The sequence below is a fragment of the Mirounga angustirostris genome, unplaced genomic scaffold (genome assembly GCF_029215605.1).
Source record: "Mirounga angustirostris isolate CCGP_5_RB_7025 unplaced genomic scaffold, mMirAng1.0.hap1 SCAF_6, whole genome shotgun sequence".
NCBI classification, from domain to species: Eukaryota; Metazoa; Chordata; class Mammalia; order Carnivora; family Phocidae; genus Mirounga; species Mirounga angustirostris.
In genome coordinates, this window is record NW_026991714.1 from 122,616,876 (window position 1) to 122,634,444 (window position 17,569).

The 17,569-nt window shown below is 35.8% G+C and overlaps 1 protein-coding gene across 1 annotated transcript in view; it reads left to right on the top strand.

The window, feature by feature from the left end:
* The window catches only part of HELLS (helicase, lymphoid specific), a 37,241-nt gene that overhangs the window by 16,544 nt on the left and 3,128 nt on the right, over positions 1 to 17,569 (top strand). The window contains exons 8-21 of the mRNA XM_045878460.3: positions 1,684 to 1,908; positions 2,252 to 2,434; positions 3,097 to 3,240; positions 5,558 to 5,754; positions 5,948 to 6,044; positions 6,340 to 6,501; positions 8,027 to 8,166; positions 8,254 to 8,392; positions 9,021 to 9,104; positions 9,186 to 9,305; positions 11,550 to 11,666; positions 11,968 to 12,127; positions 14,687 to 14,783; positions 14,864 to 14,940. Coding sequence (XP_045734416.1) covers positions 1,684 to 1,908; positions 2,252 to 2,434; positions 3,097 to 3,240; positions 5,558 to 5,754; positions 5,948 to 6,044; positions 6,340 to 6,501; positions 8,027 to 8,166; positions 8,254 to 8,392; positions 9,021 to 9,104; positions 9,186 to 9,305; positions 11,550 to 11,666; positions 11,968 to 12,127; positions 14,687 to 14,783; positions 14,864 to 14,940 — 1,942 coding nt within the window. The remainder of the gene's footprint in view (positions 1 to 1,683; positions 1,909 to 2,251; positions 2,435 to 3,096; positions 3,241 to 5,557; positions 5,755 to 5,947; positions 6,045 to 6,339; positions 6,502 to 8,026; positions 8,167 to 8,253; positions 8,393 to 9,020; positions 9,105 to 9,185; positions 9,306 to 11,549; positions 11,667 to 11,967; positions 12,128 to 14,686; positions 14,784 to 14,863; positions 14,941 to 17,569) is intronic.

The window sequence follows — 17,569 nt, forward strand, 5'->3', positions numbered from 1 at the left end:
CGTTTCCCCCACCACCAAACCTAGAGGCAGCGGCTTTTTGACTTCTGTCACAGACAGTTTTGCCCAATTTTTAACCTTTATCACAGGCTAGTTCATACAAATAAAATCTAAATATGTAGTCTTTTATCTTTTATTTCCTGTTAACTTTTTACTCAACATAGTTAATATTTATTTATATTGTTGAGTTTATTACTAGTTTTTTTTTAATTGCTGAGTAGAATTCCATTGAATGAATATTATAATTTCTTTATCCATTCTCTGGATGGGCATTTGAATGGTTTCCAGTTTGTGACTTATGAATAAGACCGCCATGATAATTTTTGTACAAGTCTGTGTGGACATGTTTTCATGTTCTTAGATATATACCTAGGAATGGAATTGCTGGGTTATACTGTAAATGTATGTTTAACTTTATAAGAAAATTCTTCTCCTGAAGTGAACACATTATTTTAATCTCACCAGCAATGTATAAAAATTTCTGTTGATATTACCAGCATTTCATGTTAGTCTTCTTAATTTTAGCCATTTTACTGAAAGTGAAATGATCTTGTGTGGTTTTATTTTGCATTTTCTTAATTACTAATGATGTAAAGTATATTTCCATGTTCTTAATGGCTGTATGTTTTCTTTTATAAAGTTTCTGTTCACATCTTTTGCCCATTTACTGGGTTACTTGCCCTTTTATTGTTGATATATGAGTTCTTTATATAAGGTACAGGTTCTTTGTCAGATTTATGTACTGTATTTTCTTCTAGTTTGTGGCTTGCCTACTCATTTTCTTAATGGTATCTTTTAGTAAGCAGAACTTGTAAGTTTTATAGTAGCTCAGTTTATGGCTTTTTTCCCCCCTTTGGTGGTTAGTGCGTTTTTGTCTTGTTTAAGAAATTTTTGCTTATCACAAGGTTATCAAGATACTCTGTTTTCTTCTAACAGCTTTACAGTTCTGGTTTTACTTTATGATGTTTGTGATGTTCATCACAAATTTTATGTATGGAATGGTGAAACTCAGGGTTTGTAATTTTCCAGTTGAATATCTAGTTGTGGCATTATTTATGACTTCTCATTTATAAGACTTCCATCTGAATTGACTCAATCCTCATTTTCACATTCTTAAAAAACAGAGTTGTGGACGTCACTAACCAGTAAAATCTGTCATTGGTCATAAGTTGGTAATGAGTATCATCAGATAAGTTAATACTCTTAAGTGTGATGTTTGGAGTTCTTAAACTTTATTTACTTTGCCCCTTTTCCTTCAACAAAAGTAATATTTAGATGGAAATAAATGTTTCTTTTTCCTTGAAAGGAAATTTTTTTTTTCATTTCTATTTTTTATAGACATTACCCATTATCTTTGATTTGGGTGAAAGAAATTATTATTAAGAAAATAGTTCAATAAATTCTTGAGTAGCTCATTTTAAAAGTTTGGATGGGAGGTACAATTGTAAAGGTCATTTCAGTAGTGTATGCCTGTAATCTGTAAGAGTTATTTTCAGAATTTTTTTTCAATGGCTTTGCATTTGTGGGGGAATGGGGGTAACTATCTCTAAGGTTTTATTCAACAAATGATTTTATTTCTCTATACTTAATGATTATAGGACTGGGTACATTTTGATTACATTTTCTGATAAATAGAGGGTAGCAGCATTATGTATCAAAGTTCTAATTAAGCTTTTTTCTTTACAGAATGAAAGCTCCTCTTCTAATCTCTGTGTAGAAGACCTTCAGAAAAACAAAGATTCAAATAGTATAATTAAAGATAGATTGTCTCAAACGGTTAGGCAGAATACTAAATTCTTTTTTGACCCAGTTCGGAAATGTAATGGACAGCCAGTACCCTTTCAACAACCAAAACACTTCACAGGAGGAGTGATGCGATGGTACCAAGTGGAAGGAATGGAATGGCTCAGGGTAATGAATTCTCAATTTTAATACAAGATACTGGTTCATATCTATATAATAACCTATTAATGTGCTGTAACACAACTTGAGTTGTTCCTTCCAAGTTCATTATTAAATGTGAACCTTTGTGTATAAATACTTATTTTCATATTTATTTATCTAGACTAATTTTTGGTATTCAAGACTGCCAACACTTTTATGGCTTTGATAACGAACTTCCCATAAATGTTACAACCATGAATATGTCAGTCTTATCATAATTATCATCTTTGGGTAAAAAGAAGAAATAAACTATTGCTAATCCAATAGGTGTTTATATCAATTTAAATACAGTGCGTATTATTTTGTCCAGATGCTTTGGGAAAATGGAATTAATGGCATTTTAGCAGATGAAATGGGATTGGGAAAGACAGTTCAATGCATTGCTACAATTGCATTGATGATTCAGAGAGGAGTACCTGGACCTTTTCTCGTCTGTGGCCCTTTGTCTACACTTCCTAACTGGATGGCTGAATTCCAGAGATTTACACCAGATGTAAGATATGTTTCCTTTTGTTGGATATGTTATCATTTCTAATATTTTATTGCTTTGTTGCCTGAATTGTAGAATTGTTACTGTAATTGTATGGATTTCTGTACTACAGAAACACTACATCTTGAGGGTTGTGTTTTTTGTTTTGTTTTAAGTTTATTTAAGTAATCTCTAACACCCAGTATGGGGCTTGAACTCATGGCCCCAAGATCAAGAGTTGTGTGCTCCTCTGACTGAGCCAGCGAGGCACCCCTACTTGAGTTATTTTTCAAATGTTAGCAAAGTCCATGTTAAGTGTATATAGAAGAATAAGTATTAGTAATCTCAGGTATTTGCCAAAAATATCCCTGGATGATTTTCAGTGCATTGGATAATTTCATTCACCTAAGACTGACCTAGGCAGAAATTATTTCTCTTACTATGGTGTTTTTCTTCCATATATGTGTCATCTTAGCCATATCCTTGCCTTATACTTGATTTGTTTTTATGGCTTATTCTCTTATAGTAATAATTTATTAGAGGTGATTAACATTTTGCTATTGAAAAATAGAGCTAGGATTAAATTATCTTTTTTTTCTCCTAAATGATTAATTTTATATTTTCCAAATTGTTGATATTTGCATTTTGTTCTAAAGTTTGTTATAAATCAATATAAAATCTTTTAGATTCCTACTATGTTATATCATGGGACCCAGCAGGAACGTCGAAAATTGGTAAAGAATATTCACAAGCGAAAAGGGACACTGCAGATTCATCCTGTGGTAATTACTTCATTTGAAATAGCCATGAGAGATCGAAATGCATTACAGGTATGATTGGTCTCCATTGAACTCTTTGTAATCCATAAACCACATTTTTCGTATTTCATAGCACATTCTCACATCTGGTAGCATTTGTTTAATTTTTTTTCTGATGAAAGCAGTAGATTGTGTTCTGCAGATTCTTTTAGAAACCAAAGGTTTAAATTAACAGATTGAGAAGGTTGTAGTTTCTAACAAGAAAATTAAAGCAATAGCATCTTGACCTATAGCCATAATATCATTTTAGTGTGTTAAATTCAGCTAGACATAAATCTAATCTGTGAATAGGTTACAGATAGGTCTGACATGTGGTTTAAGTATATAGAACTTACCCATTTAATTTTAATTAAATAAGAATAGAATATATGAACACAAGTTATTTTTAGACTGTCTTACGGATATATGGCGTCTGTTTTTTGTGTATGTCGTAGCTACTTATTTATTAGTGCCCAAGTTATAATACAGTTGGAAAGTTAACCTTTGCTCATTGCCTCTCTCTGTTCATTTTTTGGTATTTGCAGTTCTCTATCACTGCTCCACCTATTTCACATATAGTTCTTTACAGCTTTGTTTTCCTTTCTCTGTCTGGTGTATCAAATTTTACTTGTGTGCTGGTGGAAATTTGGAATATGAATTGCAGTTCTATTACTTCTTCACAGTAAAAGTAATATACACTCCTAGAAAAAAAGCATACAGACTTCAAAGCAGTTGTAATTCTGAGAATGCCGCTGCTATATTAAGTATTTTTGTTAACATATGGATATAATTTATACATTGTGTCTTGAAACTTCAGTTTTCTACTAAATAATATAACATGAAGACCTTTCTGATTATTTTGACCTCCCTACCCTGCCCATATTGGAACAGATAAGCTTTATTGTCAATTCCATTTGCTAGTGGCTAGAATTTTTGTAATTTTCCCTTTCTCTGAACTTAGGATATTATTTTAAGGATCTTCCCTTTGGGGGTGCAGGGCCCCTATTGCTGAGTGACAGCAGAAGTATCCGTTAACTTACCAGATCATTTTTCAGAACCCTCATTTCTGTTGCATTGAGTTTTCTCTTTGCTTTTACTTACTCATTTATATTTGTTTGGCTTTTTTATGGTAGATGTCTTACAGTGAGAGGTTACTTAGATTATCTGGTATTACCAGCAAAAGAAGTCCCAAGTTGTTTTTCTTTAAAAAAAAAAGTCATAATATGTTAAAAAAGTGTTTTTATTCTGTTATGAATGTATTAAAGTGAAATGCAAAAAATGCCCCATTTCATACTCTTCCCCCCAATTTGCCAATCCTGTTCTCCAAGGATACCTACACTTGCCAGGTTGGTATTTATATTTCCTAGAAATATCCCATATTTCTGTATTTTTAAACAATAAAATAGATGAACTTCAAGCTTGCCTGATTAAGATTTTTTGTTGTTTTTGCTTTTTTTTCCACAAGGGTATTTTTCTCCTTTGAGATTATAATGCTCCAAGTAAGATTGCAGTTTTGTTGTTTTTGCTTTTTTTTTTTAACGAAGTTTTGGAAAATGAGAAAATAATTTTTATGACAACTTGCTGAAAGTAAATGAGTGGCTTTCTGTGAAGATAGAAATTACTAAAACTGGCTCCAGAAGAAAGGCAAAGTCTAAACAAATCAGTAATTACGTAAGAAACTGAGAACACCATCAGATTAAAAAGAGTGTCCATTTCAGATGTAGGCCTCAAGAATGAAAATTCTAGTATTTAATGTTTCAGAGCGTGGGGAACTAATAAAAGCTTTAGTTCTTTTTTAGGAATCTAGTATAACACTAATCAAAACCTGACAAAGCATTACACAGGGAAACCACAGATTGCCTTTTTTTTTTTTTTTTTTAAGATGTATTTTGAGAGAGAGAGAATGAGAGAGAGCACAAGTGGGAGGGGTAGAGGAAGAAGGAAGGAATCTCAAGCGAACTCCACGCTGAGTGCAGAGCCCAACGTGGGGCTCGATCTCACGACCTGAGCCAAAATCAAGTAGGACACTCAAACGATTGCACTGCCCAGGTGCCCCCAGACTGCTTTGACTAAAGAATGTGAATAGAAAATATTTAAATACATAATAGCAGGTGGACTTTATTAGTTCATAGCCAAGGGAAGTCTATTTTAGGAACACAAGTATACATCAGTTTCAGGAAATTTATCCTTTTAGTAGATCAGAGGAAAACATGACCATTTCAGTAGGTACAGAAATGCCATTTGATAAAATTGAACATCCATCCCTGATAAAGAAGTTTTATTTTTGAATTGTTTTTAAAAAAATTGTGAGATTATCATTTTAAAGTTTTTCCCTAAATTCCTTTTCTAGCACTGCTATTGGAAATACTTAATAGTAGATGAAGGACACAGGATTAAGAACATGAAATGCCGTCTAATCAGGGAGTTAAAACGATTCAATGCAGATAACAAACTTCTTTTGACTGGTACTCCCTTGCAAAACAATTTATCAGAACTTTGGTCATTGCTAAACTTTTTGTTGCCAGATGTATTTGATGACTTGAAAAGGTAGGTAAGCCAGTTATTTAACTATTTTCTATATTTTTCTAACCTCAAATCTGTGCTTAGTTAAAATTAATTCCTTTCTTCTAGGTAGTTGGATTAAAATGATAGCTTTTTGGCAAGTTCTTCGTGATATATATATGTTAATATAATTGATTTATATGATAGGTTAACTTGTAATCATTTTTTTCTCTTACAGCTTTGAATCTTGGTTTGATATCACTAGTCTTTCTGAAACTGCTGAAGATATTATTGCTAAAGAAAGAGAACAGAATGTATTGCATATGCTGCACCAGGTTGTGACTTTGTCTTAATTCTGCTCACTGTGGACTCCTAGAATAAAAAAGGAACCCCATAAATTGCCTGTTCAACCCTTTGTAGTAGATTTTGAAAACGTGACCTCTGGGGGTGGGGAAAGAGCAAGGGAATAAGTTAAATCTGAGGGAGTGGGGGTCTTCATTTTTTAAGACTTCACAGTATTTATAAAGGAAAAAGGGGAAAGAAGGGAAAAAGAGGTGTGTGGAGAGAGTATTGCCTGAAAGCATACGAATGCTTAATATTCACATACATTTATTCATGTTTAAATTTTAGATTCTAACACCTTTCTTACTGAGAAGACTAAAATCTGATGTTACTCTTGAAGTTCCTCCTAAACGAGAAGTAGTTGTTTATGCACCGCTTTCAAAGAAACAAGAGATCTTTTATACAGCCATTGTGAACCGTACAATTGCAAACATGTTTGGATGCAGTGAGGTAGAGTGTGGATTTGACATAAACTGTAAATGACAGTTGATGTTGGAAATTTCATGGTTAATTTCAATCTTAGAGGTTATCACCTCTTTTTTAGGACTTGTCGAGGGTGAATTTCTAACTAGAGTAGAAGGCAGTAAAAGTTGTCTCGTAGTAATTCTGTGATCCTACTAAAATTCAGGTGATGGCTCATGCATTAATTCCTTTATAGTTATCTGGAATGTTTGTTAAAATTTTTTATTCCTGTCCCAGATTAACCCAAATCATGCTATGTGGGAATGGACTTGGAAATACATTTGAACAAGCACACACTATATACCAGAGTTTCCCAGCTAGACCAATCCCACCCCCCCCCCACACACAATCCCTTTCTAGGTTATTGATCTCCAAAAAATGTAGTAGAATACCTTATTTGAAAGAAATATCTTCTTTATTCACCCACCATATTACATTAAAATGTGGAATGATTGAAGTGGAATGTGATTATCTTAAAACAAAAGATTAGGAGACCCTTAAATTTTGTTTAAATGTCCAGATTTTTTACTGTATGCCATGTATCTATTTTTCAAAACATGGTTCTATACATTTCTGTTTTGTGCAACCATTAGACTGTTCCACAATTTTTATTTTTATTTTTTTTAAGATTTTATTTATTTATTTGACAGAGACACAGTGAGAGAGGGAACACAAGCAGGGGGAGTGGGAGAGGGAGAAGCAGGCTTCCCGCCGAGTGGGGAGCCCGACGTGGGGCTCGATCCCAGGACCCCGGGATCTTGACCTGAGCCGAAGGCAGACACTTAACAACTGAGCCACCCAGGCGCCCCTGTTCCACAATTTTTATTATAATTAAAGAGAGGATCTGGCTTTTTAGCTATTAGAAATTTATAATCGTTGCGGGCGCCTGGGTGGCTCAGATGGATAAGCGTCTGCCTTCGGCTCAGGTCATGATCCCAGGGTCCTGGGGTCGAATCCCACATCGGGCTCCCAGCTCAGCGGGGAGCCTGCTTCTCCCTCTGACCCTCTCCCCTCTCATGCTGTTTCTCTCTCGCTCGCTCTCTAAAAAATAAATAAAATCTTAAAAAAAAGAAAAAAGAAATTTATAATCGTTGCTTGTTTTGAGGAGTTTCATTGCAGTGTTATACCAATCCAAAGAAGTAGTCTCTAATGCAGATATGTGGAGCCCCTTAATTTAACCCTAAGTTATTAAATTCTTTAAATAAGTTCAGAACAGTTCTATCCATCCTTAATTTTTTCCACTGAGATGTAGAGGCATTTACTCGAATTCTATAATATTGTCATAAGCATTAAAATAAATTTCATATGACCTCATACGCACTTGGCCAAAGTTTATGGATCCTTTGTTTTGTGCCTTTGGAAATCCCTAAACTTGATGATGAAAGACAAAATTATTTTTTTCTTTATATCTTAAAACATTTGCACATAAAAATATTACAGTCCACTTTATGTATTTAGAATTTAAGGGTATAGCTTCTTAAACATATATTTCTCTTTAATTGTTCACTTTTAGAAAGAAACCGTCGAGCTAAGTCCCACTGGACGACCAAGACGGCGAACTAGAAAGTCAATAAATTACAGCAAAATAGATGATTTCCCTAATGAATTGGAAAAATTGATCAGTCAAATGCAGCCAGAAGTAGACCGAGAAAGGTGTGAGTTTAAAATAAATTTAAGTATCTTTTAAACCGTGATACTTTTTGTATTTCTCACATTCATGGATTCTATGTTTTTTGGTAGAGCTGTTGTGGAAACAAATATCCCTATAGAATCTGAGGTTAATCTGAAGCTGCAGAATATAATGATGCTCCTTCGTAAGTGCTGTAATCATCCATATTTGATTGAGTACCCTATAGACCCGGTCACACAAGAGTTTAAGGTGAATACCATTTAATAATGTACTGTTTTGATATCTATAACTATCCCTCCCTCCCTCCCATTCCCTCCCTCCCCCCTCCTTTCTTCCGCCCCCCCAATAAATAAATCTTGAAAAAAAAGAGTAAACTTCAACATCTGTGCAGTAAGTTTAAGCTTAAAGTTGTCTTATAAAGCCCTTGGGAGAGAAGTGGAGAGGATAGTTCAAGGTAGGACTTAAATTAATTTTTGTTTTTTTGTGAAGTCATTCGCTTTATTTATTTTTTGAGAGAGAGCGTGTGTGGACTCAGTGGGGGGGAGGGGCAGAAGGGGAGAGAATCTTAAGCAAGCTCCATGCTCAGTGTGGAGCCCTACGTGGGGCTTGATCTCATGACCTGAGCTAAAAGCAAGAGTGGGGCGCTTAGCCTACTGAGCCACTCAGGTGCCCCCATTTTAAATACCAGAGTATGTCTTTCCTTGAGAAAAAACTGTCTTCTGATTTTAAAAGATCAAATGGTAAGGTCAGGTTTTTTTTATTTAAAGTTTTATGGGGACTTACTGAAAATGAACTATTTACATAGATTTTATTTTGACAAAAACAGATTATTGGTAATTATTATGACTATTTTTTCTGTTCTTTGCCTGCTTTTAAGATTGATGAAGAATTGGTAACAAATTCTGGGAAATTCTTAATTTTGGATCGAATGCTGCCAGAACTAAAAGCCAGAGGTCACAAGGTGGTACTTTTGACTGGAATTTGGGTTATTTAATTACTTCCTATTAATTGGTATAGATACTAAGATATATTTAAATTTCAGGTGCTACTTTTTTCACAAATGACAAGAATGTTGGACATTTTGATGGATTATTGCCACTTTAGAAATTTCAACTTTAGCAGGCTTGATGGATCCATGTCTTATTCAGAGAGAGAAAAAAATGTAAGACTACTTATGTCATACATACCAAATTCTCTTTTGTAACTATCTTGATTTCTAAAGTAATATTCTTCGTAGAACCACAAATTGATAGACTAAAAACCTTGTAGCAGGATGAAAAGCATAAGCATTATTTAGTATTAGTAAGTCTTAATGTTTCTTAAATTATGTATGTTTTCTGGTCCAACTTGACTTAATAATATCCTAACTTCACTACCACTGTAAGAATATTGAGATAACAAGACCTTTTTTTCTCCTGACTTTGGCTGTTCTCTCTACCCCAACATTTCACTGAAAATATAAAATCTGAGCAACTGAAAGAATTTTACAGGAACACCTATAAATCCGAAAACCTGCCGTTAAGCTTATACTATTCCTTTTTGTCATATGCTTGTGATATAGAATCAGTCCATTTCTGTATCTATTTAACATTTTATCTTTTGGGGGGCATTTCAAAATAAATTATAGAAAATAATTCCCTTCTATTATTTCAGCATATTTTGTCTTTTTGGGTAAATTTTACATATCCTGAAGTGAATAAAGTCAAGCATACATTTTCTGAGTTTTGATGAATGCAAACTTAACAGTAGCTCAGGAAGTTCTCTCATGCCCGCTCTCAGGCAACCCAGTTTTCCTACCTACCCCATCCACTGGGAAACCACTTGGGGTTTTTGTTGTTGTTGTTCTGGTCACTATTTTTTAAGAGAGGATGGTCTAGACTTTTTTTTTTTTTTAAAGATTTTATTTATTTATTTGAGAGAGAGAGAATGAGAGACAGAGAGAGAGCATGAGAGGGAGGAGGGTCAGAGGGAGAAGCAGACTCCCCGCCGAGCAGGGAGCCCGATGCGGGACTCGATCCCGGGACTCCAGGATCATGACCTGAGCCGAAGGCAGTCGCTTAACCAACTGAGCCACCCAGGCGCCCCTAGACTTTTTTTTTAAATAATACTAGATATTCTTCCTTAAACTTCCCTTGTGATGTGTGAGTTTTCTTTTTTAACAAAAATATCCTTTTTTTTTTAAAGATTTTATTTATTTATTTGACAGAGAGACACAGCGAGAGAGGAAACACAAGCAGGGGGAGTGGGAGAGGGAGAAACAGGCTTCCCGCCGAGCAGGGAGCCTGCTGTGGGGCTCGATCCCAGGACCCTGGGACCATGACCTGAGCCAAAGGCAGATGCTTAACAACTGAGCCACCCAGGCGCTCCCAAAAATATCCTTTTTTTTTTTTTAAGATTCTATTTATTTGAGAAAGAGAGAGCACAAGCAGGGGGAGCAGCAGAGGGGTGGGGAAGAAGCAGGCTCCTGCAGAGCAGGGAGCCTGATGCGGGGCTCCATCCTAGGACTCTGGGATCATGACCTGAGCTGAAGGCAGACACTTAACTGACTGACCCACCCAGGCGCCCCAACAAAAATATCCTTAATAAAAGAGGGGCTTGGAAAACAAATGAAGTTAACATAAGCAGATGTTTTATATGTTAACATAATTGCTTTCTAGACGTAAATGATTGATTCGGTCTCCTGTGGATACACCTTTTAATTGCTATAATTAAAAACAATTTCCCTCCTCAGTTCTTTTGGCTAAAGTTGTCTTTATTTCTAATGCTCATAGCTATGATTTATTACAGTGAAAGGATACAGATGAAAATCAGCAAAAAGAAAAGTCACATAGGGTGAAGTCTAGGTGAAACCAGGTGTATATTTTCAGTGGGGTCACACAGAGAGCACTTAATTCTCTCAGTGGCAATTTGTAACTGTGCATGTGAAGTAAGCCAGGGAAGCTCATCTGAGTCTTGCTGTCCATAGTTTTCTTTGAGGGTTGGTCACATAGGCATGATGTATCTGTGTGACTGGCCTGAGCTACCCGGTCTCAAGCCCCTCTGAAGACCAGGTTTACTGTCTTAACCTGGGCAGTACGTAATGCTGAACAATTTTTATTTTGTGGGAGGGGAGACTTTGATAACTTTCTCTTCAGCAAATTGGTCTTTTTCAACTTTCATGACTTCTGGGGTTTTCAGTATTTATTTACTCCACACTGAAAGTCCTGTAGATACTGAAGAATTCATATCTAGTTTCAAGAATGCTGACTTATTATATCCCTTGGCATTGCCCTCCCCACTCCTTTGTTATAAACACGTGGTTATAAGATGGTTGGTCCGCATGCAACATCATATCCACATTCTAGGCAGTAACAGTTGCTTTCTTAATTCCTTGAGTTTACCTTTTTTTTTTTTTTTTTCCTTTTAGATGCACAGCTTCAACACAGATCCAGATGTGTTTATCTTCTTAGTAAGTACACGAGCTGGTGGCCTGGGCATTAATTTGACTGCAGCAGATACAGTTATCATTTATGATAGTGATTGGGTAAGTTGGAAATTTAGCAATATGCTGTTATATTTCCACTCTGAATTTTTGATTTTTCATTGTATGCTTTGCAGTTTTATTTATCTATTTAGAAAAGGTATCCCATCTTAAGACAAAAATCATTATCAAGTGCCCTGTGTGTAAAATCTTGAACATGTTGTATCATTGAAACCATTCTAGATAGCTAAAATGAGTTAAGAGACTTTAAAAGATTCTGATTGGATCATGCATTTAACTTCAGTAGGAGTTTAAATAACCTTAATGTTAAACTGTTAAATGTTATTTTTCTTTTCACTTTAAGAATCCCCAGTCTGATCTTCAGGCCCAGGATAGATGTCATAGAATTGGTCAGACAAAGCCAGTTGTTGTATATCGTCTTGTAACAGCAAATACTATCGATCAGAAAATTGTGGAAAGAGCAGCTGCTAAAAGAAAACTGGAAAAGTTGATCATCCACAAAAGTAAATAATACTTTTTAGTACTTTTCTTTTTTCATTTGTCATTTACTATGAGATTTCATACTGTTGTTTTCTTATAAAAGAAATTGGTACAACTTACCTGGTGTAGGATTTAAATAGGCAGTGGGGAGGGGCGCCTAAGTGGGTCAGTCGGGTGAGCGTCCAATTCTAGATCTCAGCTCAGGTCTTGATCTCAGGGTTGTGAAGTCAAGCCCCATGTTGGGCTACGTGTTGGGCATGAAGTCTACTTAAAAAAAATAGGCAGTGGGGAATTTGCTGTTGTAAAGACCTAAACTAGAGGTTGGTGTGACAACAAAGGAAAAACATTACTGTCTAGATGAGGAGCAGAGGGGCAAAGAAAACTCTCCAGGACACTTTCAAAGTATCATATCCTCAACTCTGTCATGGGGATTTGGCAGGATGTTAATGCTTATTCTTGATAAGAGATTGCCTGCCAAAAGGCTTTAAGAAAACCTCAAGCCGCTTCTTACTAGTCCAGTATATTAAGTATTAGAATAGTAAAGATAATGTTGAAGTAGCGCTACTAAAAAAAAAATCTGTTTAGTTAAACTCATTATTTCAAAAAATATTTGGCTCTACAGAACGTCCTTTTCATCATTTCAAACCTTGTATTTTTTAAATACAGTGTGTTTTTTTTAAGGGAGGGAGAGAGGGTTGTGGGGTCAAAGGGAGAGGGAGAGAGAACAGGCTCCACACCCAGCATGGAGCCCAGTATGGGGCTCAATCTCACGACCTTGGAATCATGACCTGAGCTGAAATCAAGAGTGGGATGCTTAACCGGCTGAGCCACCTAAGCACAAATACAGTGTTTTTTAAACTGGAAGAGATTCTGAGAGGTAGGGGAAGTAAAGTAAGTGAGACATTGGTGTTTTATATTTTGTTCCCTAAGATTCTTCGGAGAAGTTCTACTTCTGTTTGTTCAAAATAAAATTCTATTTGGGGGGCGCCTGGGTGGCTCAGTTGGTTAAGCGACTGCCTTCGGCTCAGGTCATGATCCTGGAGTCCTGGGATCGAGTCCCGCATCGGGCTCCCTGCTCGGCAGGGAGTCTGCTTCTCCCTCTGACCCTCCTCCCTCTCATGCTCTCTGTCTTTCATTCTCTCTCTCTCAAATAAAAAAAAAAAAAAAAAATCTAAAATTCTATTTGGTAAATTGGCTTTGTGGCTACCTTAACAAAAGTTGAAAACATCTGTAAGCTTTGAAGCCTAGAGAAAGGGGAATATGATAATGTTGAAAATCACTATCAATTTGCTTTTTTTTTTTTTTAAGATTTTATTTATTTATTTGACAGAGAGAGAGCGAGAGAGGGAACACAAGCAGGGGTATGGGGGAGAGGGAGAAGCAGGCTTCCTGCTGAGCAGGGAGCCCGATGGTGGGACTCTATCCCAGGACCCTGGGATCATGACCTGAGCCGAAGGCAGATGCTTAACGACTGAGCCACCCAGGCGCCCCAGCTATCAATTTGTTTTATGCTACTTTTCTGCCTGCTCTCTACTTGAAAATACTTTCTCCAGTGTATCTGATTTTGAGGGAAATACGGGTTAGGTTTTAGAAATCTGTAATTTGCCTTGATTGAATGTTCAGACTGTAGTTGGAATTTACACTGGAGGAAAAAGGAACTTTCTTTTTCTTTTCTTTTTTTTTTTAATTATATAAAAAGAACTTTTCTAATAAGATTTTGTGCAAATTAAAAAATTTTCACCTGTTCTGCTTTAGGAATTTGAATGATGAAATATATTTTCTTTGTTGAATATAATTTAAATTCAGTAAAGTGTATGTCTAGTTTTGTTTTCCCAAGTCTGTTTTCAGTATTTTGAAAAATTAATATCAAAGAACAATTTGAAAGGAATTTTTAAAATACTGACAGTGTTTTATTGAGGTAATATACATATAGTAAAATACCCAGATCTTAAATGTACAGATTGATGAATTTTGACAAATGTATACATTCCTGTAACTATCCTCCGGATCAAGGTAACAAACCTGTCCTTCATCCAAAAGCATTTCCTTGTGCACCAGTCATTTTCCATGTTCCCTTGTCCCTCGGTAGAAGGCACCACTGTTCCAGTTTCTGACACAGACTCCTTTTTCCTTTAACTTCATATATGGATTCATTTGTATATATGTAGCTACTTTTGTTCAGCATAATATTTTGAGATTCGTTTATGTTTGTGTTTTAGAAGTTAATAGTTTTATGTATCTATTCTTTAGTTGGTTGACATTTAAATTGTTTTCCAGATTTTGGTTTTTATGAATAAGCTGCTCTTGTTCAAGTGTTTGTGGACGTATGCCTTTGTTTGTTCTTGGTCTTTCCTTGGGTGTATGTTTACCTCTAGGAAACGGCTAACCTTTTCCCCAGGTGGACATACCATTTTATACTTCTACCAATGAAGTAGGAGAGTTGTGGTTGCTTTTCTTCCTTATCAACACTTGACTTTGCCTGTTCTTTTTAACGTAAGCCATTCTGATTGGTTTGTAATGTAGTATATTTTGGTTTTAAAAGTAATTGTCAGTGTTTTGAATCTCTTGAAAATTTTTTCTAGATCATTTCAAAGGTGGTCAGTCTGGATTAAATCAATCTAAGAACTTCTTAGACCCTAAGGAATTAATGGAATTATTAAAATCTAGAGATTATGAAAGGTAAGGCTTTTTAATTTTAGAAGAATGTAATTCACAGTTTTGATTTCTCATATGGACTTGAATATTTTGTTTTCTTATAGGGAAGTAAAAGGATCAAGAGAGAAGGTCATTAGTGATAAAGATCTGGAGTTGTTGTTAGATCGAAGTGACCTTATTGGCAAGTATCCTGCTTTTACTTCCTTTAACAGAAACTGAAACAGACTTGTAAAAAGAGAGAATAGTAATACTTATGTATCCCTATATGTAATTCATTCAGCCACTAGTCCACAGCATTTAACCAATCTTTTTTCATTGTGATTCTCTTGTCAGAATCTTAAAATCATGAGATTTTACCCATCTTTTACTCAGGCATCTTTTACTGAGAAGAATGTATCTTTAAACATAGTCACTGTGTCATTACATTATTACATTTAAGAAAATTGGCACTAAAACTTTCTAGCTAGACCATATCGAGATTTCTCCAGTGGTCTCAAATCTTTACAGTTAGAATCAGGTTCCAAATTTCATTGTTGGCTTTGTCTCTTTTCTTCTGTAACACCCTCCTCACTTTTGTTTTTCCAAGTCATTGACAAAAACTGGATTATTTGCCCTATGCAATGACCTACATTCTGGAATTGGCTGATTATTATTATTTTTTACCCCTTTTGTGTTGTCCTTTGATTTGTTCCTCATTCTACTTATTTTCTGAGAAGTGTACATAGCTATGTACATAGCTGTACAGGCTTCGTTAGATCCAGGTTCCATTGCTTAGAAATACTTCGTCATTCTATTCTTGAGAAGAGCACTTGTTAGCATTTAATGAGGCTCCTTCCATGTGGCTTCAGGCTACCAGGACACAGCTCCCACCTTCCAGCCCCCACCCAGCGCACCATTAATCTTCTCAGCTGTTCTGTTACAGAATTTGGCCTTCTCTGATGGCAGGCTGCTTTGGGAGCGTTACCTTTCCCAGAATCTTGTAGTCTGATTGCCTTTCATCAACGATACGATCGGCTCCAATCTTGTTTTTGGCAGCATTTACCAGTGTCTGCTTACTAACCAAGGTCCACAGTTTATCGAGGTTGGCAGATGTGCGAAACCTCTGATTCCTCTTCCAGCGCTAATGCGCCATACCAACTTTCCCAAAGTAATCTGGGTAGATGGTTGTTGAAGTTGATCACCTTGGTTCCTGGGTGCGTCTGGTGTTTGCCAGTGTGGCCATGGTTCACGTGATCCTGACATTTCCATGTCTTCCTTAGTCGGGATGGTATGTCAGCAGCCAAGACAGAAGAGCTGTTGTCAGAGTTTAAATCCTACCAGGCAGCATATATATCTGAGTTTATTTTTAGTGAGCTAAGATTGGTCAGCTGATTCAGGCTGATCTTAGAAAGTTTTCTGTCCTTCTATTTGACTTGATGGTTTTAGTATCCATTGATGATGATTGTTTAGAACCATTATTTCCTTAAGGATTGCAAAATGGTGATTTTCTTGTCTTGTTATTCCTTTATTAGCTAGAATTAGTTTATTAAGAACTTTTCCGTATCATTTCTTTGGTTATTCTGTATAGGATACTGTCTGTACAGCTGAAGCAGGATAAATTGCTCAGTCTTTTTTTTTTTTTTTTTAAGATTTTATTTATTCATTTGACAAAGAGCGATACAGCGAGAGAGGGAACACAAGCAGGAGGAGTGGGAGAGGGAGAAGCAGGCTTCCCGTAGAGCAGGGAGCCCAATGTGGGGCTCGATCCCAGGACCCTGGGATCATGACCTGAGCCGAGGGCAGACGCTTAACGACTGAGCCACCCAGGCGCCCCTATTTATCAGTCTTTAGAATAATGAATGGATGTCTACAATGGCAACCATAAATTATCTTGAAAACAAATATAATATTTAAAATTCATCATTTCCTAGTTATATTATTAACGTACTATTAGTATCTGTGCTCTTGATTGTGTGTATTGTATCTGTATAGTGGAAATACTGTATAATGCTGTACTGCTGCACATCTTTTCCCAACCCTACTTCAATACTGTTATGTTGGTACTTTGGTATTGATGGTAGGGATATTTAATACCATGGAGATGGGGAAAAACTACAAATCAGGGCCTTTTGGTGGGGCAGGGCATCAGGGGAGTCAGTCGTTAAACATTAACGAGCACATGACTTGATTTAATTTCCTGATGTCTTTAATTTCGTTTCAAATACCTCTTTTTAAAATTGTGCTCTTTGTCTTCTTTTCATTGAGTTGAGAGAAGTCTTTGTATATTTGAGATATAAGTCCTTTATCTGATACATGTTCTGCAAATATTTTCTCATAGTTTGTGGCTTAGTTTGCATGTTCTTTTTTCTTTTTTTTTCTTTTTTAACTATACGCCCAGTGTGGGGCTCAAATTCATGACCCTGAGATCAAAAGTCACATACTCTACCTTCTGAGCCAGCCAGGCACCCCCTTGTCTTGCACTTTTGTTAATTAGTGTCTTTTGAAGGTCAGAAATTTTTAATTTTGATGAAGTCCAGTTTATCTTTTTTTGTTACCACTCATGATTTTGGTGTCATGTCTAAGTAATCTTTGCCTAATGAAGGTTATGGTGTTCTCTTTGAAGAATTAGTTTTAGTTCTTGCATTTGAGTTAATTTTTCTGTAGAGTATGAGGTAAAGGTCTAAATTCTTTTGTGCATATTGTTACGGTGTTGTCCCAGCACCATTTGTTGAAAAGATTATTCTTTCCCTATTGAATTGCCTTGGCAATGTTAATTGAAAGTCAATTGATCATAAATGTAATAGTTTATTTCTGTACTCTAAATTCTGGCC